General features: G+C 35.7%; 1 protein-coding gene across 1 annotated transcript in view; it reads left to right on the forward strand.

Moving 5' to 3' along the window:
- ARAP2 (ArfGAP with RhoGAP domain, ankyrin repeat and PH domain 2) overlaps nucleotides 1–25816 on the forward strand; it is a gene marked incomplete at both ends in the record, with an annotated part of 211369 nt that overhangs the window by 151963 nt on the left and 33590 nt on the right. Inside the window, 4 exons of the mRNA XM_080913098.1 lie at nucleotides 968–1036; nucleotides 3358–3432; nucleotides 10499–10616; nucleotides 18668–18796. Of these exons, the coding sequence (XP_080769224.1) occupies nucleotides 968–1036; nucleotides 3358–3432; nucleotides 10499–10616; nucleotides 18668–18796 (391 nt within the window). The remainder of the gene's footprint in view (nucleotides 1–967; nucleotides 1037–3357; nucleotides 3433–10498; nucleotides 10617–18667; nucleotides 18797–25816) is intronic.

Genomic DNA, 25816 nt, shown 5'->3' on the forward strand with positions numbered 1-25816 from the left:
CAGTCTTCACATGTATTTATTTCACTTTCCAGTTTTCAGTTCTCTGAAGTGAGTATATTTATGGTTTATTATTCAACTGTTAGAATAAGTATGGTTTTGTAGTTCAAGCAAGAGACAATTTGAAAAATAAGGGTGACTCTAAGGGTTCTGGGCAAAAGTCCCTTCTGTTATGTAAATAACTCTCACACCATCTATTTGGTCTAGACTGGCTCAAGTGATACTGTCTCACATTTTTAGATACAGATGTACCAGATGAAACCAGATGAGTTGGTGTGGCAGTTTCATAATCTTGAGAATGGTTCATTTTGGCTATAATTAATCAGAGGACTCCTTATCACAGGAAAATAAGTTCTTTTACTACTATAACAGTTTGGACTCAAATTTCTAAGAGAGTTCGTAGCAGACCTGCCTTTTTATTACTCTCTGGTCTCTTCTTCTTTCTGCCTATTTGTCTATTGTTCTTGTTTTTTTGATCAACAGCAGCTTCTTTGAAATGATCTGGTGCTGAGATAACCAAAAATGAAAATGGCTTTACATGCTCTCTTTATAACGTTAATAAAGCTAAGTGGTTCCTCCACAGTTTTGTTGAACTTATGATTTCTATTAAAAGTTTAATAAGCCCTTAAGAAATATTTTGTTCCAGTCATTTGTCTGGTTTCTCTCCTGCAAGCACTTTCAGAAATTGTTCATGGGAACCTGTGCTTGTAAACCTATATGGTTTTCATGAGTAGACTCTGCAGTCTGATGGGATATCATCAAAGTGTATCCCAAGCCTTACAAAGCTCTTTATAGTTGGCTTCATGTTACCCTAGTTGGGGGTGCTCCTGTGATCAAGATGATAATCATGTCCATTCTGGTCTGTTTGTAGTTTGTTGTTACTTTAATTCCTGAGGAGCCAGGTGAGGAAGAGCCATCTTGCTCTGTGTACTCTACATTATTAGAATATTCTAAATTATTTTTTAAACAGGTTAAAGAAGACCAAGTCAAACAAATGGACATAGAAAATAGCTTTATAACCAAGTGGAAAGACACTCAAGTGAGTAGTAAGAGTTAGTCTCTAAAGACTTGAAAACAAAAAAAAAATTTAATGCATTTGTTGTGTGCGTTCAAGTTTCTATCAAAACTAAAGGAGACTGATGAAGGTGTGGGCCACCTCCGAAACCTGATGTGTACATGGAGAACATGTTAATATAACCTTAAACATTGAGGAAACAATGACTAATATTTACTAAAACCAAAATACTCTTTGCTATTCCAGTGGGTTTCAAAGGAAGCATTTAAAGCCAAAGAAATACTAGAATAAAATTCAAATCATATACTATAGTGATTTTATCTCTTAAGACTAGGGAATCATAAATGATTTCTTGCGTGCTCCTTCTCTGTGCTCTCAGCTGATTGTGCTAATGAGAACATTTCTAAGGTGACATGTGTCACACATAATAACTTTTGTCTTTAGTCTGCTTTTCTAAACCCTCTCTTGCTTCCCTAGTCAGATTACATTGGATTCGTGTGCTCAGGATACAACTTGCTTTTCCAGGGATCCCTACCTTGTTTGATGAATTCACTGGAACGACTTAAGGTTGATCATTAATCATCTTCTGGTAACTAGGAATGACAATGGGTTTAGGATTTTACTGTAAATAGTAGAAATGGGTCAAATGTCCTGTGTTCAAAATTACACTCAGATAATGAGGCAAATTCCTGCTTATTAGTCAGACCCAAAGTTTGCTTCAGTCCTGAAGCATCTACTTCCAATTAAAGAAATCACTGCAGCTATCATTCTGCATGAAGCAGATGAGCACAGGCTTAGATTCACCTCGAATTAATACTGTGATATTAATTATTAACAAATTATTCCCTCCATTTTGAATGAAAGTAATGAATGCAACTTTCATAGAAGGTAGCTTTAACACTACACTAAAAATAATCTTGCTTATTATCGCTGCTTATCAGTTTGTGTAGATGTTATTTGGTCCTGAAATGGATTGTGAGCCTGGGAGAAATCATTGACAATCTAATCTCTATTGTTACTGCCTGAGTATCTGCTTATATTTTACAACACAGAAGCCAGGCTTGGATACTTTGGATATATGTGTATATATGTGTATATACATATATATATATATATATATATATATATATATATATATATATATATATATATATATATATATATATATATATATGATTGAGAAAGGCACTAAAAACATGTAGAAAATTTGGTTACCTGTGCTTGAGTCTTACTTCAGTCTGTTTTAAGCTTTGATTTTGCAGTACTTGCTTTAATTTCTTAGCTCCTTCACTTTGTGGCTCACTCTATGTTCTGTGTGTTTGATTTTTTTTTAATTTGTACAATGTTTTGTTCTTGCTGTGATGTTTATACAAACAGTAAAAAACAAAAATGTCAGCCTTATCTTTCTCCCTAGAAAATGTATGTAGAATCAAAACTGAGATAGAAACATTGGAAATAAGCTTTTCCAGCATACAGTGACAAAATAATTAAGAGTACTTCTTCAGAGTACAGTGTAAGTCTCTCTCCCACAGATTTACTTACTAGATAATTAAATAATAGAAATGGAGCTTCAGAATAATTACAGCTCAGAATATTTTTCAAATATTGTTGATAGATGTTTCAAGTGGATACAGTGGATTTCTAAAAAAAAGTAATGATTTGTCTTAGTCCTTAGCCTGTATTTTCTGATGTGTATATGTATTGTGCTGTCTTGTTCCTCTCCTTTTTATTTTTAACTTGTTGATTTAGTCTCTGTTTTGGAATTAATGACCCATATAAGTATTCTTTTCTGCTTCAGGACAGATAATACATACTAAAGCTTATCTTGCTTCTTTACCTTATTCAGTTTTACAAGTCATATTCCTTGCTAAATTACCTTTCCTGCTTTTAATTTTAATTCATCTTTGATGCAACTTACCTCCCAATTTTCATGTTTGAATGTGTCATTTGCTTTAAAATTTAGCAAGGCCTATTTTGTTTTTAAGATTATGTACATGTGGATTAAGGGCTTTATATATTCTGTGGCTCCTAAACTCTTGTTGGCAAATGCAGTCTACATCAGTTCTAGAATCATTGCCTCAGTGTTTGACTACACGAAGGCCTTGAACATGGCTTATAGAAACATGTCATACTGTGGTTGCTGTTGCTACTAATACCATTTTTTTAGACCCTCTCATCTGTATTCAAACACATTTTGAAATAAATACTTAATAATGGTGAGCACGGGAGTCAAGATAATTTCATTGATATACATATTCATAACTGGCATTGTGTATCTCTCAGATGCTGTATCTATCATTTTGTGATGAATTGACATGTGCTGTCTTCACTTCTGTCCTTTCTAGGTGTCCCAGGCTGGAGACTTGTTAATTGAAGTGTATGTAGAAAGAAAGGAACCTGACTGTAGTATTATAATCCGGGTGAGTCCTAACAAAGGATAGAAATAATATTGTTGGAATCCTCAGAGATGGTGTTTACTGACATAATCTCCAGCATGTTTTGTATTTTAGGCTCTCTTCAATTCAAACAGTGATTGATGGAAAAATTAACCTTTCCTAACCCTGTCCTCTAAGAATCTAGTATTTTAACTGGAAAAAAACACCACCTGTACATTAGTTAAGATTTTTTTTTATAGATTTTAGAAAATGTACCAAGATCCAGTACTTGCTTCTCTCCTTCCTAAAATTGTGACATGAAACAAATTATTTACTCTGCTTTAGTCTCCATTTTCTTACTTATCAATGGGTTTCTAATCTAAATGCATGTAAATACAGAGCATATTATTTTCCAAATATATGTTTAGTACATACCTGTTTATATTATCATTAATACCCTGCCTCAGTTCTTACACTCCAACATTTAAATTAGAATATTGGGTAACTCCTTATTTTCTATGAGTGGAGATAAAAGTATGAATGTTTCATCTTATTGCATCCCGCAGATGTTTTCTTGTTGTTGAGGATGGATTTCGCTATTTTAGGTCTTTTGTCATTCCAGATGAAATTGCACATTGCTCTTTCCAACTCAATGAAGAGTTGGGTTGTAATTTTTATGGGGATTGCATTGAATCTGTAGATTGCTTTTGGTAAGATGTCCATTTTTAAAATGTTGATCCTTCCAATCCATGTGCATGTTTTCTGATATTTTCCTTGATTTCCTTCTTTAGAGGTTTGAAGTTCTTATCATACAGGTCCTTCACTTGCTTAGTTAGAGTCACACCAAGGTATTTCATATTGTTTGTGACTATTATGAAAGGCATCTTTTCCCTAATGTCTTTCTTTCTCTGTTTGTTTGTCCTTTAAAGAGAAGAAGGGTATTATTGATTTGTTTCACTTAATTTTATATCAAGTCACTTTGCTGAACTTGTTTATCAGCTGTAGTAGTTCTCTCGTATAATTTTTGGGGTCACTTATGTACACTATCTGTCATTGGCATACAGTATTGTTTTTATTTCTTCCTTTCCAATTTGTATCAGTTTGATTTCCTTTTGCTTTCTAATTGCTTCGGCCATGACTTCCAGTACTATGTTGACATGGTAGGAGAAGAGTGGACAGCCTTGTCTAGACCATGATTTTAGTGGGCTTGCTTCAAGTTTCTCATTGTTATGTTTGATGTTGGCTGTTGGTTTGCTGTAATTTGCTTTTATTATGTTTAGGTATGGGACTTGTATTCCTGTTCTTTCCAAGACTTTTAACATGAAGGGGTGTTGAATTTTGTCAAATGCTTTCTCAGCATCTATTGAGATGAATATATGTTTTTCTTTTCTTTTTTTTTTTTTTTTTTTTTAGTTTGTTTATATGGTGGATTACATTGATGGATTTCTGTCTATTAAATCATCCCTGCATCCTAGGGATGAAGCCTAATTGCTCATGGTGAATGATCATTTTTATGTGTTCTTGGATTCGGTTTGTAACTATTTTGTTGAGTATTTTCACATCAATGTTTATATGTGAGATTGGTTTGAAGTTCTCTTTCCTTGTAGGGTCTTTGTGTGGTTTAGGAATGAGGGTTATTGTGGCCTCGAAAAATGTTTGAGGTAGTGTTCCATCTTACTCTATTTTGTGGAATTATTTTTTAGAGTATTGGTATTATTTTGTCAATAAATTACTGATAAAATTCTCCACTGAACCCATCTGGACCTTGGCTTTTTTTGGTTGGGAGGCTTTTGATGACTGCTTCTATTTCTTTAGTATTATGGGATTATTTAGACGATTTACCTGTTCCTGGTTTAAATTAGGATCTGGTATCTGTCTAGAAATTCATAATTTTCCTCTAGATTTTCAAGCTTTGTTGAGTATAGGCTTTTGTTGTGAGATCTGATGATTTCTTGAACTTTCTCAGTTTCAGTTATGTCTCCACTTTTATTTCTGATTTTGTTAATTTGGTTACTCTCTCTTTGCCCTTTAGTTAGTCTGATTAAGGGTTTATCAGCCTTGTTAATTTTCTTAAAGAACCAGCACTTGGTTTTGTTGTTCTTTGAATGGTTCTTTTAGTTTCAATTTGGCCAGTTTCTGCTCTGAGTTCGATTATTTCTTGCCATCTATTCCTCTTGGGCGTATCTGTTTCCTTTTGTTCTAGAGCTTTCGACTGAGCTGTCAAATTCCTAGTGTTTGCTCTGTCCAGTTTCTTTTTGGATGCACTTAGAGCTATGAGTCTTCCTCTCAGTACTGCTTTCATTGCATCCCATAGGTTTGGGTATGTTGTGTTTTCATTTTCATTAAATTCTAGAAAATCCTTAATTTCTTTCTTTCTTTCTTCTTTGACCATGATATCGTTTAATAGAACATTGTTTAGATTCTCTGTGTATATGGGCTTTTTGTTTTGTTTCTTGTTATTAAAGACCAGCCTTAGTTCATGGTGATCTGATAGGATGCATGGGAGTATTTCAATCTTATACCTATTGAGGCTTGTTTTGTGACCGATTATATGGTCAATTTTGGAGAAGTTGCCTTGAGGTGCTTAGAAGAAGGTGAATTCTTCTGTTTTAGGATGATATGTTCTGTAAATGTGTATTAATTGCAATTGGTTCATAACCTCTGCTAATTTCACTGTGTCTTTGTTCAGTTTCTGTTTCCATGATCTATTCATTGATGAGAGTGGGGTGTTGAGGTCTCCCACTATATTTTTGTGGGGTGCAATTTAATTTTTTGGGCTTTAGTAGGGTTTCTTTTATGAATATGTGCGATCTTGTATTTGTAGCATATATGTTAAGGATTGAGAGTTCTTCCTGACAAATTTTCTCTGTAAGGAGTAAAAAGTGTCTTTCCTTATCTTTTTTGATAACTTTTGGTTGAAAATCTACTTTATTCGATATTAAAATAGCCACTCCAGCTTGCTTCTTGGGGCTGCCTGCTTGGAAGTTTTTTCCCAACCTTTTACTCTGAGATAGTTTCTGTTTATGGTTCTGAGATGAGTTTCCTATATGCAGCAAATGCTCGATTTTGTTTATTTATCCAGTCTGATAGCCTATATCTTTTTTGAGGGGAATTGAGTCCATTTATGTTAACAGATATTAAGGAATAGTGGTTGCTGTTTCCTGCTATTTTTGCTTTTGAAAGTAGAATTGTTCCTGTGTGTCTTTCTTCTTGCAGTTTTCTTGCTTCGGTATTTTCTTGTTTTTACTAAGAAGTAGTTTCCCTCCTTGTATTTGGATTTCCACCTATAATTGGTTGTAGTGCTGGGTTTATGGTAAGATATTGTTTAAATTTAGTTTTGTCTTGGAATATCTTGTTCTCTCCATCTATTGTTATTGAAAGTTTTGCTCGGTATAGCGGCTTGGGCTTTCACTTGTGTTCTCTTATGGTCTGCAAGATGTCTGTCCAGGATCTTCTAGCTTTCAGACTCTGTTGAGAAGTTGGGTGTGATTCTGATTGGTCTGCCTTTATATTTTACATGACCTGTTTTTCTTTACTGCTTTTAGTGTTCTTTCTTTGCTTTGGGCACTTGGCGTTTTGACTATTATGTGTCTGGAACAATTTCTTTTCTGGTCCACTATATTTGGAGTTCTGTAGGCTTCTTTTATGCTCATATTCATCTCATACTTAAGGGTAGGGTAGTTTTCTTCTATGATTTTGTTGAAGATATTTACTGTGCCTCTTAGTTGATATTCTTCTCCCTCTTCCATTCCTATTATCCTTAGGTTTGGTCTTCTCATTGTGTTTTGGATTTCCTGGATATTTTGGGTTAAGAGTGTTTTGGCTTTTGCATCTTCTCTGACTGTTTTTCTAAGTTTCCAATGTTGTCTTCAGCCCCCAATATTCTCTCTTATCTCTTGTAGTCTGTTGGAGATGCTTGCATCTGTGAGTCCTGATTTCTTCTTTTTTTCTTTTTTTCTTTTTTTTGGTTTTCTACCTTCAGCATTGTATCTTTAGTGTTTTCTTTATTGTTTCCATTTCCATTTTAAATTCCTTCTTCCATTTCTTCATCTCTTTGGTTCTGCTTTCCTCAATTTTTTGAGTTATTTGAGTGTTTTTCTTGTTTCCTCTTTAAAAGCTTCTATTTCTTTATGCTTTTCCTCCCATTCCATTCTTGTTTAAGGATCTCTATTATCATCTTGATGTATGATTTCAGTTTTGAGTCTTCTTTTTCTGGAGTGTTTGGCATTCTGCTGTTTGCTGTGATGGGAGAAATTGGGTTCTGGTGTTGCCAGGTTGTCTTGGTTCTCCTTGGGTCAGTTCTTTTGCTTTCCTCTTTCCATCTTGTTGTCTGTGATTGGTTTCCCTCTCTCCTGTGTACCTGGCCTCTGTCAGTGTATCTCTGCTGTTCCTGGTGGCAAATGGCCTGAGCATTTTTTCTTCATGCAAGTTCCCTCCAGGTGGAAACCGAGTTCCTATCATGGAGTTCCTTCTCCCCTGAACCAATGGGGGGGGGGTGCTTTCTGAGCACTTGGCCCAGACTTCTTTGTGCCACACAAAGCAGTCTCACCTGGCCTCTGTTCCTGGATTTCAGCTGTTTCTGGTGGCAGATTGCCTGAGCATCTTTTCTGCAAGCACCAGCCCTCCAGTTGGAAATCCTATCCCTATGGCGGAGTCCCTGCTCCCCTGACCAGTTGGTTTGTGGGGGGGGGCGCACTTTCTGGGCATTTGGTCCAGACCTCTCTGTGTTCTGACTACTAGCAGTGCAATCTTACCAGGCCTGTGTCCCTGGATCTCAGCTGCTCCTGGTGGAAGATGGCCTGAGTGCCTGTTCTGCATGCATGGACCAGCAGGGTGGAAATGGAGACCCAAAGGCAGTGTTCCTGCTCCCCTGAACCAGTTGGGGGGGGCGCTTTCCGGTTGGTCTGCCCAGACCTCTCTGCACTCCGGCTACTTGAAGTGCAGTCTCACCAGGCCTCTCTGTACCTACATCTCAGCTGTTCCTGGTGTCAGATGGCCTGAGTGTCTGTTCTGCATGCATGGGCCCGCAGAGTTGAAACCTGGAAATCTAGACCGTATTTCAGAGTTCCTGCTTCCCTGAACCTATGGGGGGGGCACTTTCCAGGTGCATGGCCCAGACCTCTCTGCACCCCGGCTACTAGCAGCGCAGTCTCAACTAGGCCTGTGCCCCTTGATGTCCACATATATATACATTTAAAGCATGTTTTAATTTTGTATTTCCAAATGGAGTTGTACTAATTATGACAATTGTACAAAAATGTGCATATTTTCTCATTTTATTTACATAAAAAATTTAATAACTGTAAGTAATTTGGAAAAGCCAAATAGCAGTAATAAAGTTTTCAGCAATAATCAATACAATTTATGTATAGTTTTAAGACTGAAAAACTGTTATATTTAGTCCTGTTGATTCTAACCTCAGGATCTGGAGCCATATACCATGTTTTAGAAAATGGTAAATGGGAAGTAAGGACATTAAGAGCACAATACAAACTTGGATCATCATAACCCATATCCATTATTGATTACAGTGATGTTCACATTTCATCAATTAATCTTTTTCTGAGTGTGTTCTACAAAGGGCTTCCTATTTTACATATTGGATTTCACTTGTTTTTAGTTCTTTAAGAAGGTGCTATATTTCTGTTTCTTTTATTGTCTTTCTTACTTATTTTCTTTCTCTCTCTTTTTTTTCTTTCTTTAAAACTTCTAGTTTTGAAGAAAGTGTTCAAGATTTAAGAGCACTGGATGCTCTTCTATAAGACCCTAGTTTGATTCCCAGAAACCAAATGGTAGCTTACACCATCAGTAAATCTAATCCTAGGATATCGGAAACTCTTTGCTTTAGTTGGTATTATGGATGTATGTGGTACACAGACATACATGTAGGGAAAAAATCCATACATATAATATAATAGAATCTCTCACCTGCTATTTCTCCAATTTTATGGTTTCATGTTCTCTAAGTTGTTACTGGGTGCTGAGGTTGTTGGTAAGTTTACAATTCTTTTAGTTTCTCTAAATACAAAAGGTTCATCTAACATTGAGTAATTAACACATTTCATAAATTAATCCCTGAATTTCATAAAGATAGAATGAGTGAGTTACCTACATTGATGTGCGCACACACACAGATACATACACATACACATATACACACACATACACACACACCACAGCACACACAGCACACATCACATACACACACACACACACACAGAGAGAGAGAGAGAGAGAGAGAGAGAGAGAGAGAGAGAGAGAGAGAGAGAGAGAGAGAAAGAGAGAGAGAGAGAGAGAGAGAGAGAGAGAGAGAGAGGCAGGACTCTTATGGGAAAATCTAAGACATTTTAGGATATTCATTTGATAAGAAAGTTACCGTTGCAGCGTTCTAATTGTTAATATATCTGTTCTTTAACACTGTTGATGAGTTCTAACTAAAGAAAACAGTGTTGCTTTTAATAATATTCAATCATAATTGTCATGTCCTGAACTAAGAAGAAACTGATAGAAACCTGAGTCCCTGGAAAGGTGGCATGTTTAAACAGTAGCTTCTGGATGTGAGATGCTTGTGGATCTGGGCCTCAATCTTATACTGCAGAATCAATGGACTCCTGAGATACTAACTTGAGTGTACTCTGTATGGTGCTATGCTACCATCTGTCACTTGGCACGGCAAGGAACACCACAGGCACCAAAACCCTGGGGCTTCTTGGCATAGCAGATACTATTTAATCATCTTCATAACATTTAGAGTCCAACCTGAATAAACCAAGTAACTCTTCACTCATAATTACAGAAAGACAAATGAAGTTTTATTGTTATAAAATGGCAAGACTTGTGTGGTGGAGTTGGGTTTTGTTTTGTGTTGTTTTGTTTTGAGACTAGGTGCATTTCTTATGACTAACATAGTAACTTGCTAAAAAAAGAATTGTCTGCAATATGTTTGTTTTACAGTGTCTCTTTACTTTGATATTACAATGTATTTTTGGAGAAAATCTTATTGTAGTGTTTTCTTTGACCTTGGAGAAGAATTTGATATGGAACTTTATTGCCTGAGCACATGACTACTTCTGTAATAGACATCTTTGAAGATATATTCCATCTCTTACAGATATCTCCTGTGATGGAAGCAGAAGAGTTAACGAATGATATATTAGCAATAAAAAATATTCTTCCTATGAAAGGTGATATTTGGGCCACATTTGAAGTCATTGAAAATGAAGAACTAGGTGAGTTGCTTTCATGCTAGAGATCCTTAATTTTTTTATACAGTGACACATACTTTGGGACAAGCCATTGGTAACATTTGCCGTTTTCCTAAAGATTCTCATTTCATTATAAATTCTGTTATACTTCTCTGCCCATCTTAACATATGCTATCACCACTTGAGAGTGTCTTGCTACAATGTTGGTTCATCAGAATAATTAATTCTTTCATTAACTATATAAATATAGTAGAAAGTATTAGGTGTCTCTGTTTATGCCTCATCAAGTAATGGTTTTATTCATAAGAACAAACAGTGTGACTGACTTTTAACAATATCCTAAATGTCATCTCACCCTCAACTTATATCTGTGTGATCTTTATTTAGTAAGAACAAAGAATACATATTTAAAAGATTATTTCCCAATCCAAATCAGTGATTTTACATAGAGCAGAGATTTCTCATTTGGCTGTTTGATTTTCTCCTATCAGCAATGTCTCGATTTCTCATATATCCTCACAAAGAAAATGAAGAGTAAAGAGACTTTTTAAAACACCTTGACTACCCTAGTTTCCAAGTGCTGAATAAGCTTAACATTCTGATGACACCATTTGGTATTAAAGACCTGTAAAACAGAAAAAGAAGATGCAGAATTTCATTGTACCTTGACCATCTGTCTAGCTGATATCTACTAAGGTCTTGGGACCCTTTCAAGTATAGCTGTCAAACTGCCAAAAAGAAAACCTTGCTACCCCACAAGGCTCCAGATAAAAATTAAAATTCAATTTTGAACTACCCCAGGGTACATTATTTGAAATATTGGAGTCAGCACTAGAATGTAGGGGGATTATTATGCACTCATGCACTACTCAGTCTTGATATTTTTACTCATTTGCCTTTTACATGCATAATTCCTTAAAAATTAATGGGGCTTAAAATATGATATTGTCAATATGTCTTGTACAGTATCCCTAGTGCTTGGGTGTCATTTCTCAGTATCTGCTTTCATTAGACTCTGTCCCTCCTGGACAGAACTGCTCTGGCAAGTGACTCCTGTGACCTCACAACTGTGAAACTCAGCAGCCCTGCTTTCAGCATCACTCTAGGTGACTTCCTGCACCATTTATTGCTGGTAACTGTTCTTTTCTCCTATGATGATCTCCAGGCTATTTTCAGAACTCCTTCCATGGTCTTGAGTCTTCAGTTATTTCATCTAGTTTATACTTTCTTTTTTTTCCTATCTATTCTCAAGTATTGTGTTTGTCCTTATAAATTTCTTTGCTCATCATTCTGTTCTTATGTATTTTTTAAATTATCATAAAATTTTTAATGCTCAACTCACATTAGGAGATGGTGTTTTCCATGTATATCTTTGTGTTTGCACACATCAGCCATCCCCCACCTGCCACTTGATTACCTCCTTTAAAGTCTCAACCCAGAATGTCTCTGTAGTGACCTGCTCATACTACCAGGTTTAATCAAAGCTTCATGGTAGAAGTAGAGAATGTATCTTTTGTTTAGTTTTGTTTTGACTCTATTTTCCTAGATAATGCATCATAAGTAATATTTGTAAATTTAAAATATTGATTAAAGAAAGAATAGTATGTAGCCATAACTTCTAGATTCTTTTGATTTTTCTCTGATCAGGTTTGGTTCTTGTCCTCATTTTATTTGTGGGTTAAAGATATGTATTGACATTATGATTCAGTTTTTCTTCCATCTTCACTGCTTCCTCTCTCCCTGATTAATCTATCATCTCAGCCTTCCACAAACATTCAAGACTTGGATAAAATATAGACAGGTTCTTTGCCAGGATGAAACACTAATGTTCTCTGCTGCAATTATTAATGGATTCCTCATATCTATCCTGAACTTATAACCCTGACCTTTATTATCCACATTTATAGCTCTAATCTGGTCTTCTGTGCTAGAAACCAAAGAAGTCTGTTCATTTCTGTGTATTCCATGCTAGGTCTCTATTATGCTTCTCCAGATATTTACAACATCCTCCTACAGATTATTTCCACAGACTTCTGAACCACTTGTAAGCTGTAATCAGACCCATTATCTCTGTTGATTTTCTGTCCCTTGCTTTTCTGTCATTATAACAAATATCTGTAATAAACCATCTAAAAAGAGAAGAGAATTCTTTTCTCTCACTCAAATATTTCATTTTGTGGTTGGTTGAACTTTTGCCCTTTGGTGGGCAAAAGGTCTAGATTGGGCATGTGGAGCAGGGAACTCTTCTCATCACCTGATGATAGGGAGGAAGCAAAGAAACAACTTTGGGCTCTCAGTTTTTCCTTCAAGAGCATACTCCAACAATCTACCATCTTTTCCTTATAGAACACTTGACAAAGATTACACCTTACCCTAAAAGTATTATAGGAACTAACCATAGTTTCATTAACACATGAACTTTGGGGAATATTCAGATTTTAAGGTGTAGAAGAGAGGGTCTATTTCTTTTTAAAATTTTATCAGCAACTATATTGTTTCTAAGCATGCTGTGATTTTAGTACTTAACCTCAAAACCATCCTTTGTATATGTCCTATACCTCTCAAATAATTATCTGTTCAAGAGCCTTATTTAAGGAGATTTCACTGAGAATTCTGATTTTTTTAAACGACTTTATTTTACAAAACAAAGATAAATGTACAGATTTTAAACATTTTTTGGTTAAAGTTATATATTTTTGTCATTACTGTTTTTTCAGATATTAAAATAATTTTTACATAAAACTATGTGAATATATTTTTTAGTCAGTACTTGATTTTTTCAAGGGCTTGACAGTATGCATTGAAAACCTAATAGTTTCCATGAGCGTAAAGTACATGCAAAACAAAATGCAACATGGAAATAGTCAAAGTCTTCTTGTTTTGTAAATATATATATTTTTTTTGTTTTCTTTATTTCTTAGACATCATACAGTCTGTGAGTTGTTTCTGGGGGAGTGCAAGCCTCTGGGGTTAGCATCCCAATATCAGTGACTGCATATTATGTCTGTTCTTTTGTGACTGGGTTATCTCAGTCAGGATGATATTCTCTAGATGCAGCCATTTTCTTAAGAATTTGGTTAAGTCATTGTTTCTGGTGGCTGAGTAGTATTCCATTGTGTAAATGTACCACAATTTTTGTATCCATTCATCTTCTGAAGGACATCTGGGTTCTTTCCAGCTTCTGGCTATTATAAATAGAGCTGCTATGAACATTGTGGTGCATATATCTTTGTTGTGTACTAAGGTGTCTCTGGGGTATATGCCCAGAAGTGGAATAGCTGGGTCTTCAGGTAGTACTATATCCAATTTTCTGAGGTATCACCAGACTGATTTCCAGAGTGGTTGTATTAGTTTGCAACCCCACCAACAGTGGAGAAGTGTTCCTCTTTCTCTGCAGCCTCTCCAGCATCTGCTGTCATCTGAGTTTTGGAGCTTGGCCAATCTGACTGGTGTGAGGTGGAATCTCAGGGTTGTTTTGATTTGCATTTCCCTGATGGCTAAGGATGTCAAGCACTTCCTCAGATGTTTCTCGGCCATTCGGTGTTCCTTAACTGAAAACGGTTTGTTTAGCTCTGTACCCCATTTTTAATAGGGTTATTTGATTCTCTGGTGTCTAGCTTTTTGAGTTCCTTGTATACCTTGGATATTAGGCCTCTATCTGATGTGGTGTTGGTAAAGATCTTTTCCCATTCTGTTGGTTGCTGTTTTGTTTTCTTGATGATGTCCTTAGCCTTACAGAAACTTTGCAATCTCATTAAGTCCCATTTGTTAATCTTTGACCTTAGAGCTTGAGCCATTGGTGTTTTGTTCAGGAAATTTTCTCCTGTGCCTATATGTTCTAAGGTTTTCCCTACTTTCTCATCTAATAGTTTCAGTGTATCTGGTTTAATGTGGAGATCTTTGATCCACTTACACTTGAGCTTTGTACAAGGAGATAAGAAAGGGTCTATTTTCATTCTTTTGCATGCTGAGTGCCAGTTGGACCAGCACCATTTGTTGAATAGGCTGTCCTTTTTCCATTGAATGTTTACTGCTCCTTTGTCAAAATTCAGGTGACCATATACATGAGGGCTCATTTCTGGATCTTCTATTCTATTCCATTGATCCACATGCCTATTTCTCTACCAGTACGATGCAGTTTTCAGCACAATTGCCTTGTAATATAGCTTGAGGTCAGGGATAGTGATTCCCGCAGATTTTTTTTTGTTGTTGTTGAGGATGGATTTAGCTATTCTAGGTTTTTTGTTATTCCATATGAAATTGCACATTGATCTTTCCAGTTCCATGAAGAACTGGGTTGGGAGAATTCTGATTTTATGAAACTTATAATTCCTACATAGAAATCTTATAGGAAAAGATTTCCTTTTCCTTTATAAATACGTTGGCTTGGAAGATCTTTGTACTTTTTGTTAATATTTCAGAGCTCTTCTCCTCAGGTATATGTAAAATTCTAATAAAATACCAGATGGGATGGAGAAGAACTTTTGCTCCTTTGAAATTGACACTTAAAATTAGATATAAAAATGCCATAATCATTTTTGAAAGCCTATTCCAGCAATGGCAGGTATTTAAGTGTAGCAGCTGTTATTTCTGATGAAAATCCAATACCTTTAATATTGAAATAAGTAGATAAGGTTCATTCTTTGAACATGACTTAAACTAGTACAGCATTGTCTTTTACTTGTCTTTTACGGAGCTATAGAACTTCCTTTCTAACCTACTTTCTCTTTAGACTTATTTTTTTTTTTTTCATCAAATGCACTAAGTAGACAATGAAGTTCTGCTTCTAGGTTATGCCCTGCTTGTACCTGATACATGATCTGTCTTATATAATCTCCCATGCAACAATGCTGAAAGTATCAGCATCAGTAAACATATATAAGAATGAAAATAGACCCTTTCTTATCTCCTCGTACAAAGCTCAAGTGTAAGTGGATTAAAGATCTCCACATTAAACTAGGTACACTGAAACTATTAGATGAGAAAGTAGGGAAAACCTTAGAACACATAGGCACAGGAGAAAATTATATGAACAGAACACCAATGGCTCAAGCTTTAAGGTCAAAGATTGACAAATGGAACTTCATGAGATTGCAGTGTTTCTGTAAGGCTAAAGACACTGTCAAGAAAACAAAATGGCAGCCAAGAGAGTGGGAAAAGATCTTTACAAACCCCACAAGAGAGAGAGGCCTAATATCCAAGGTATACAAAGAACTCAAAAAACTAGACACCAGAGAATCAAACAACCCTATTATAAAATGGGGTACAGAGTTAAACAAAAAGTTCTCAATTGAGCAATATCGAATGGCTGAGAAACATCTACGGAAGTGCTCAAGATCCTTAGCCATCAGGGAAATGCAAATCAAAACAACCCTGAGATTCCATCTCACACCAGTCAGATTGGCCAAGATCCAAAACTGAGATGACAGCAGATGCTGGTAAGGATGTGAAGAAAGAGGAACACTTCTCTACTGTTGGTGGGGTTGTAAACTGATACAACCACTCTGGAAATCAGTCTGGTGATTCTTCAGAAAATTGGACATAGTGATACCTGAAGATCCACCTATTCCACTTCTGGGCATATATCCCAGAGACACTCCAATATACCACAACGATGCATGCACCACAATGTTCATAGCTGCTCTATTTATAATAACTAGAAGCTGAAAAGAACCCAGATGTCCTTTAGTAGGTGAATTGATACAAAAATTGTAGTACATTTACACAATGGAGTACTATTCAGCTATCAGAAACAATGACCTTATGAAATTCTTAAGAAAATTGATGTATCTAGTGTATATCATCCTGAGTGAGATAACCCAGTCACAAAAAAACAGATATAATATGCAGTCACTGATAATGGGATATTAACCTCAGAAAGCTCTGAACACCCCAGAAACAAGTCACAGAATGTGTGATGTTCAAGAAAAAAAAAAAAAGTAGGTCAGCTTTTCACCCTGCGCATGCAATAGCTCAGCTACACTGCTTTGTGGGATTGTGTTGCTTTGGCTGTGATCTGAAAATGGTTCCTTTATTAAATGTTTGTGGAGCAAGATCTTAATTTCAAGACAATAACTATGCTTTTCATATTGTTTCAGCTTTTAACAGTGTTTTTATATTTTAAAGGCCCTGTACTCTGATTAGCTTTTAATTTTCATCAAACTCCCCTAATTTTGCACCTGTTTTTGTTCAAAGGGGTTTCTGATAAAGAACAGCTAAGGACACAGACATAGAGAAACAAATTATGCATTGGAACTATTTTTTCTGAACCTCCCAGATGTGGATTAAATAAATAAAGAAAAAAAAACGTGTGTGTGTGTGTGTGTGTGTGTGTGTGTGTGTGTGTGTGTGTGTGTGGTCAAATAATATTTGGTAACTCAATCCACTTTGCATGCTCCTCATCCCTTTCTTTTTGAAGTTTGAATCATTTGTAACATTTCACAGTCGTACTCTCTCTTAATTTTCATTACTGTTCTTTGGGAAGTTGCAAGGTTTTCACCCAATTATTTCATACAGTGATTCTGATCAGAAAAAAAAATACACTTCAGTTTGTGACAAGAATTAATTATCTCCTCGTTAACAAGCCTCTGTTTCTACTGTAACACTTTTCCACTATATTAAGAACATAGTTCTGTCAATAAGAAATCTGCTCATCTCTGAATGTAATAGTGTCCCTATTTAGTATAAGTTTCCTGATGTTTGGAAATCTCATTACCAATTCTATTCCATGGCCTATCCATCCCCTAAGCTAGCACTAGTGTTATACCTGCCTTGCCTCACCTACTGCTCAGTTATAGTTTTTATGCATGTAATCTTGAACCTATTGCTGCTATTTATTGATGTATTCGCCCAAAGGATTAGGAAGTGACAGGAAGAAGGCAAACTGATTTTCCCCTTATATTGCCTTGTTTGGAATCACTAACATACTACCTGTGATTTACACAACAATTGTGTTAAGAAAGTACTTGTGTGATTAGTTTTATATTTGGATGTAAACACTTGCAATTATATTGAATTATGACTTAGATAATTTCTTAAAAGTGCTTCTCTATTCACTGAGAGTCTACTTTGAAAAACTTTGGATGTCCCCCAGAATATATTTCTGTTTTGAACATATCTTTGTAAACATATTGGCATATTTTAATCCACAAGGAAATCTTCCCTATTAAGTTTTGTTTACTGTTAAAAATGTTTTGTAATACCCCATTCTGAGAAAGTGTGATGCATTTTTCTAAAGCAAAATATATAGAGACTAAGAGTCAGCTTAAAACATCATTTAATTCCTTGCTGGTAGTGGTAATATAGAGCTAATTCATAATATCACCACAAGGTTCATATATTTTATTAATAATTGAACATAGATTGTTCAATATTATTTCTTACTTTTAAATGATCTCTGTAACCATATTTTTTAAAAAACTTCTTTTTTCTTTTATTGGATATGTTTTATTTACATTTCTAATTTTATCCCCTTTCTTCTTTCCCCTCCACAACCCCCTTATTTCATCCTCCTGCCCCTGCTTTTTTGAGGGTTCTCTCCCACCCACCACCCCCCCTCCTGCCTCCCAACTCTGATATCCCCCTACATAAACCCTTGGATGGACCATATTTTTATGATTTTATATTAATTCATGATGAAAATCCTAGGTATAAATTATTCACTATTATTAGTTGAAAATTATCAGATTGTAACCTTGTTGAGATAAACAAAGAATCAATTTTTATTTATGAATATTGGAAAAGATTAAGCTACTAGTTTTTTAAGATATTTATTTGTACATGCTAATAGAAATTTTATCTAAATTTAAAACAGACTAAGACACATGAGTATTCTTAAAAACAACACTTCTAAATTTTAAAGAGAGTAGTTTTATAGATTAATTTATATAATTAGTTGGATGGAGTGTGTCACCTAGCTGGGTATTTGGGTCTCTTGTTTGCAATTCTAGTTTTATTACATTTTAATGAAATATGTTTACATTGTTGCACACATATGTCTCCTTAGGATGTCTTAAAACCTGTAATTATTTCATACATTTCTACACTTGTTGCAGTAACTTGGTTTGTGTTTGCAGAGCGTCCACTTCACTACACAGAGAATGTATTGGAGCAGGTGCTTCAGTGGAGTTCATTAGCTGAACCTGGTTCTGCTTATCTTGTGGTGAAGAGATTCTTAACCATTGACACAATTAAACAGTGCAGAGGTAAGCATGCTTCCTTCACTTTGCAAAGGTGGTTAAAAGTTCAAGTGGCTTATGAGTAGTTATTACAACATAAGTGGTCTGTCGTAATGGTAAAGGGAGTAGCAAAATACAGAATCTGATTTCAAAGAATTGTGTGCCAGTTTAGTATATAGCACACTGGTGGCATCTGGTTCATCTGATGTTCTATGTTAATATTTTATAAGGAATGCCTCATATTTCTGAGGATAATTTGTGCTTATGCATGTTCAAGTTTTTGTATTTCAGTGAGTCTTCTTAATAACGTTGGCATTTCTGGCTATTTGAGAACCACAAGCTAACTAGCCTCTGAAACTCTGTATATGTGTGATAAGTCTCAATGTTATTTTGATGACATTAAAAATAAAATAAGCATAAAAGCAAGGACATACATAACATTTAACATGAAAGAATGGAACCATACTACAGAACTTAACAAGAGTTCAGCTAGCAAAGAAAATCAGAGAGAATAGTCTCTCAACACAGATGTCAAAAGCTTGATTTTGACACCTTTCTTTTGTTGTGCGTCATTGACAGCTTAGAACAGCATTTCTGCTGATCATATCTATAAAGCAATCTTCAAATATACACATGAAGGCCTGTTAATATTAACTTGCTCATTACTTTAATACATAACATCAACAATATCTATTTTTACTTATTATTCATAAACAATTAACCAAGCAAAACATATAGAGGTCATTTACCCCTTTCAAAAAAAGTGACAATAGTATGTTAGATCAAGTTCATCTACCCTTTTTTCCCACTCAATTTGTCCTCTTTCTCACATACCACTTAGTCTGGTTTGAGTGAGAATATGTTTTATGCTTGCTTAGAGCTGGTGAACTGTTTGGAAAGTATTAGAAGGAGGAGCTTGTTGGAGGAGATGTATCATTAGGAATAGGTCTTGAGATTTAAAATGTCCATTCAGGCCAAGTCTTCTCTCTTGGCCTACTGCCTGCACATCAGAATGTAGCTCTCAGACTCCAACCACATGGCTATCTGCTGCCATACTCCCTGCCATAATGATAGGGTAAACTTCTAAAGCTGTAAGCAAGTCCTGCCATCTTTCTGCCTCCCTCCACCTACCCTGCTTTGTTAATCCACTAAATCCATTTAATTCTGCCTGTGTGTATTTGGATGAGGGAATATTCACTAGCTCATGGCTAGACTCTTAGGACCTGCAACTGACTTTCTCTGCCAAAAGGTCCTTAAACAGAAGTCGAACTTCATGAGCTCCTCCCTTATTCAGACTGGGATTTTGTTCTGTTTGCCTCTTTTGAATTTTTCTGCATGCAGTACCAACTATGATCCTATGAGTTCAAATGCATTTTCATGTCCAAAATACTGTTTTGCTGCAGACATCCACTTACTGTTCTCTTCTACTGCCTTGAGAGGAAGGATGATATCAGAGTCCCATTTGTGCTGCACACTCTGCAGTGTCTTACTCTCTACACAGTGATTTATAGCTGATCTCTATTAATTGGCAAAAAGAAACCTCTTTGATGAGGTTTGAGAACTATAATAATCTATGAGCATATAGATACAAACTTAAGTGCAGTTTATTCCTGTGTCTAATTAACATCATAATAATGCTAGGTTCTGCCCCAGGGTCTTTTTAATACTCTCCTTTTTTTAGAAGTCTGTGTCAATTTTTATGTTATTCCATTTCACAAGTGAAAATTAGAGAATGTAACTTGTCCCACATTCTACAATTAATAGATACTATTTTTGAAAATAAGTTGGTCTATTGTTTAAACATTTTAAAAATTAAAATTAAAAGGCAGGTTGGTGAGGAAGCTCTGAGATGCTGTGGACATGCTCAGCACAACTGTATACTCTGAAATTCTTCTCAGTCCATTGGTTAATTTTACAAAAGTTTTCTAATTTCATAATACTGTCTTTTTTGTTTTATTCTATCTCAGATTATTTTTATTAAGCAAAAACATGCCATTTTTAGTACAGAAACATAGCCTCTACATGTATCTTATTTTAAATCCTTTTACTACCCTCCTGTTCCTTTGAACACCATCCTGTTCACACCTGATTATGTGAGTACAACATTTATGTCACAGACCAGTTTTCTCAGCTAGAGAAGGTCATGACTCCCCCTCTCCCCCCACACATACTTCAGAGACATATAGGGGTGTCTGTAGATCTGTGAGAGTCACAACATGGGAGAATGTGAGGGAGTGAAAGATTCTGATATTTAGTTTCTGGATACTGCTAATGATTCTGAAAAGCACAGAGGAGGTCTCTATAATTTTTTTTTTCTAAATTAAATGACACCGATGTCCACTTAGAACATCTGTGGAGTATCTTTTAGCTATTTGTCAGTTATTCTTTTTGAAAGTGGAGTAATGAAAATATGTTAGGGAAAGCTTGAGCTTTGTAGATTTAGCATTAAATCTTCCAAGAATTTACAAGACCATGGGTTCTATTTCTAGACCCCTCAAAAATGTAAATAGGAAAGAAAATGTAATTTCTTTGTGACTCATCTCTTTTTTTAATATCATGACACATATCTGGTCACTTTCCTGTTTTAAATAGAAATAATTTTTTATATCCAGTATTATCCTCTTAGAGGTAATATTCTTCTCATGTTGTCTAATTGCCTATATATGCAGTTGTTTACAATTTATACCTGCATGCAGTAGCATAACTGTTGATAGATTACTACTATCCTGACCATGTGTTTATAAAAATACATGAAATTAAAAGTTAACAATTATGAAAACAAGATTTTGTGCAAATTCTTCTAAACAGGAATACCCTTCATGGTTGTTCACTTATGCCAAAAATCAGGATGGTGCAGATTTAGTTAATTAAGAAAAACATGAGAAAGTCTGTGTTGCGATCTGCTAAGAAACTGGTTATCACCATAGTGCGTCAGATATTCCATTGTACCCTCTTGATGGTTTGAGTCAATTATTGTGTCCAGGTCTCTCTCAACATTCTCTGTAATCACTGAGGAACTCAATCAGAAGAGAGAAAGCATACCAAAGGTTGCACTTTATTATCCTTTTTTTATTTTTTAAAATGATTCTTACATTTAAATATGTCATGATCTTATTCTCCCTCTTCCCCAAGTCCTTCAGATTCTCTCCCCTTACCTGCACAACAGCTCCCCCCCCCCAAAAAAAAATAGAACAACAAGAAAATAAAACAATCCATGTCTCTCTTGAAAAAAAAAAAACACTAAACTCTAACCAAATTAAAAGCACAGGCATGCACACACACACACACACACACACACACATACACACACACACACACACACCCTGTAGTCCATTCCATATTGGTCAACTACTCCTGAACATGAGGGCTAACCTGGAATAAAACTAATGTTTCCCCTGCTAGTAGATATGCATGACAGTTCAGTGATTAGTCTTTATGATAAAGCCGAGTTTTCATTAATCCATTCCTTTTTTCCCAAACAATTGATTACAACAATCTCTTAAGTAGACTGTTAGCAAAGTTTCATGTTAATCCAGTATTTTCTGCATTCATCTTACAAAAGAATTAGGGGTAGCACATTTGTTTTTCAAAGAATTAATCTATATCTCACAAAGTGAATGAGAGTGAAACCATAAGTAAACTTTTTGACCAGAGAATTTTCTATTTATAGTTGTATTGTGGACTCAATAAACAGCTTAAAAGACATTACTTTTTATTCCATGAATGTTTTATTTATGTGTTAAAAGAGTTTGATTGAAATTCAGATTTTTTAAGCAAAATAACATTTTATTATTGTTCTTTGTACATGTATTAAAATTTGGAATATTTTTTGTTTAAATTGGCTGTAGATATTTTAAAAGGTCTCTTTCCTTAGTAATGGTTTTCAGCAAAGACTATGTATTTCAGTACCCATGACTTTCTTAATGTCTTTTATATTTTGAGATAGATTAGGTATTCAATTCTTATGTGTCTATACTGACCAGTATCTCTTAAATCAGAGCGACTGCCTAGAATTATTATGCCATTTGGGATATTTGTCACACCCAACAGTTTGGATCTAAAGAAAAATAATATGTAAGCAAATAAAATGTGATTGCAATGATAATTTATTATTCACTTAAGGAAAAAATCATTCTTAAAAGACACTGAAGAAATGATAGTAAAGATCATTTTCCCACTCATTTTTTAACTTTATTTAATCTTATTTGTTACACTCCAGATTTTATCTTTATCCCAGTCCACCCTCTGACTATTCCCTATCCCATACCTTCCCTCCATCTTGTCTCCATGAGGATGTCAACCCCTACCCCACTAGACCTCTCCACTCCTTGGTGCCTTCAGTTTCTTGAGGGTTAAGTGCATCTTCTCTGACTGAACTCAGACACAGCAGTCCTCTGTTTTGTATGTGTTGAGGGCCTCATATCAGCTGGTGTATGCTTTCTGGTTGGTGGTCCAGTGTCTGAGATATCTTGGGGGTCCAGGTTAATTGAAACTGCTGGTCCTCCTATAGGGTTGCCCTCCTCCTGAGCTTCTTCCAGCTTTTTTTCCTATTCAACCATAGGAGTCATCAGCTTCTTGGGTATAAAAATCTGCATCTGAATTTTTCAGCTGCTTGTTGGATCTTTCGGAGGGGAGTCTTGATTGGTTCCTTTTTGTGAGTGCTCCATAAATCAGTAATACTGTCAAGCCTTGGCATCTCCCCTTGAGCTAGATTGCACTTTGGGCCTATCACTGGACCTTCTTTTACTCAAGCTCTTCTTCGTTTCCATCCCTGCAGTTCTTTCAAACAGGAGCAGTTATGACAATTATGTGTAAAAGGTTTTGACTGTGGGATGGCAACCCCATCTCTCACTTGGTACTCTGTCTTCTTGCTGGAGGTAGGCTCTACAAGTTCCCAATGACCAAGTAGATATCAGTGCTATGAGAACAAGATTAAACAGATGCAGCCACATTTTTTCTAAGTAACAGATAGCTATTGTTTTAACATCATGTTAAAACAAAGTTGGCATAGAACATGCTTAGTGTGATACCCTGCCTTCAATTTATAGCAATTTTAAGAAGTTTCATTAAAATATCATTTGCTAAGTATCTCTTCTTTCCAAAGTACCTAACCTACTTCACCATCACTGTCTCTTTAGTAGCTGTCATTCATTTCTAGATATATTGGGTATGTTTATCTTGAGTTGTATTGATTCTATGGCAGTTTCTTCCTCATTTTATGGTATAAGCATGTGTTTGAAGATATTTGAAATCTTCCTCTCATCACTTCCTAACTTCAGAATTTTATTGTACCATATATGCTCAATTTTGAGAATTGTAATTTCCTCAGCTGTCCTACTTTGCCAGAACCATTTAAATTGTAGTTACTATAAGTAGGAATTAAAGTTATGGTCATACAGCATTTAATTACTGCTCATTTATTTAAGGTAATGAGCTAATGGGTGTTATACAAGTACTTTTTATACAATGTATACAAGTACATGAAATAAATATTTCTTGCCGCTGCTTAAAAATCTATGTGTATTTGTTCAGGAAAAGTATTCCATTGCTGAGAATCATTTAGTGTCATGGGGATTGTAGTTATGAGTTAATTAACATAAAAAGAAAGATAATAAAATTTAATTTCTTCCCTAGGGATTAAAGTTGAAACATTGAAATAAAGAGAATGAAACCTCATTTAACTTGGTATTTAGACTTCATCATAGCAATTTTTATAAGACCACAGCACTGAGCATTGAACTCTGCCTTCAGGGCAGAAGCTGTACTCCAGCTTTTATACCCCTTGTTCTTAAGAGTTTTTCTTACTATAAAATAGTAGCTCAATGGTATTAGAGGAAAGCATTTGTTCTCTCATCTGAAGTGGTATCTCAACAGGTTTCACTAAGCTCTAAGTAGCCATGCACGAGTGGCAGTAAAGCTTGTAGAAATTTGATGAGAGAAAAACAAATGAAATAGTGCCTGTTAGTATACACTCTGGATCATTTGCTTTGAGGTTTGGTGTTTTAGAGAGTGCTTTCACTCTTCAGATCTATTACACTAACAAAGGTAAATTAGATTTTTCCGAAGTCCATTTTCACTTACCAATTTCTGCTATTAGAATCAGTCCTTACTAGAAAAAAAAAAAAAGTGTATAGCACCCTCTTGGAGTTTGGTACACATAGACATTAAATCATTCAAGAGCTAAGAATATAGTTTTGTGGCAATTTTTGGTATTCAAAATCATTATGTTTAATCTATACACACCAAGAAAACTTTGACTGTTTCTATGTTACATTCTGTTCTACATGTACTTTATGCTTATAATAACTAGTAAGATTTCAATGCATACTATCAAACCTCCAAAAGAATCAAGTACTAACAAAAATATATTCATAGAGTTTTATGCCAAAATGCTTTTTAAAACCTGTACATGTATCTCTCTTTTTTAAATAAAGTTGTAAGAAAAAAAAAAAGGAATCATTTTGTGAAGGACCTGGACTCAGGATCTGCCTGCAGGAGGCTGAGCTCCTAGACCAGCTCAGCTGCACAGGTGCTTTTCCACCTGGACCAAGAGTGAGCCTAAAGCACAGACCCAGGGAGGTCACACCAGGAGTTCTCAGAGTGCAGAGAATTCAGTGTTCTCTGGAAAGGGGTCTTTTATGGACAAAAGTGAGGGCCAGGCCTGGTCTCCACCACCAGGACTCAGGATCTGCTCATAGGAGGCTGAGCTCCCAGAATAGCTGCACAGGTGCTTTTTCACCTGGACCAAGTGTGAGCCTGACTCAGAGACCTGCCAGATATCCAACAAAGGAACAACAGGAGTTCTCGGGGCACAGAGATCATGGTGCTCTCAGGAAAAAAAATCCCTTTTTTGCCTAAAGAAAGAGCCAGGTCACCGCCATTAGAACTCAGGACCTGTAGGCAGAGGACTGAACTCCCAGAACAGTCTCACACAAGCTCTCACATCTGAGCCCACAAAGACAGAACTGAGTCACTGCCATCAGAACTCACTGCCTGCCCACAAAGAGCCAGACATCCAGGAGAAATCTCCCTCCTGAGCCCATGGGC

This window comes from Micromys minutus (genome assembly GCF_963924665.1).
Source record: "Micromys minutus genome assembly, chromosome: 1".
NCBI lineage: Eukaryota > Metazoa > Chordata > Mammalia > Rodentia > Muridae > Micromys > Micromys minutus.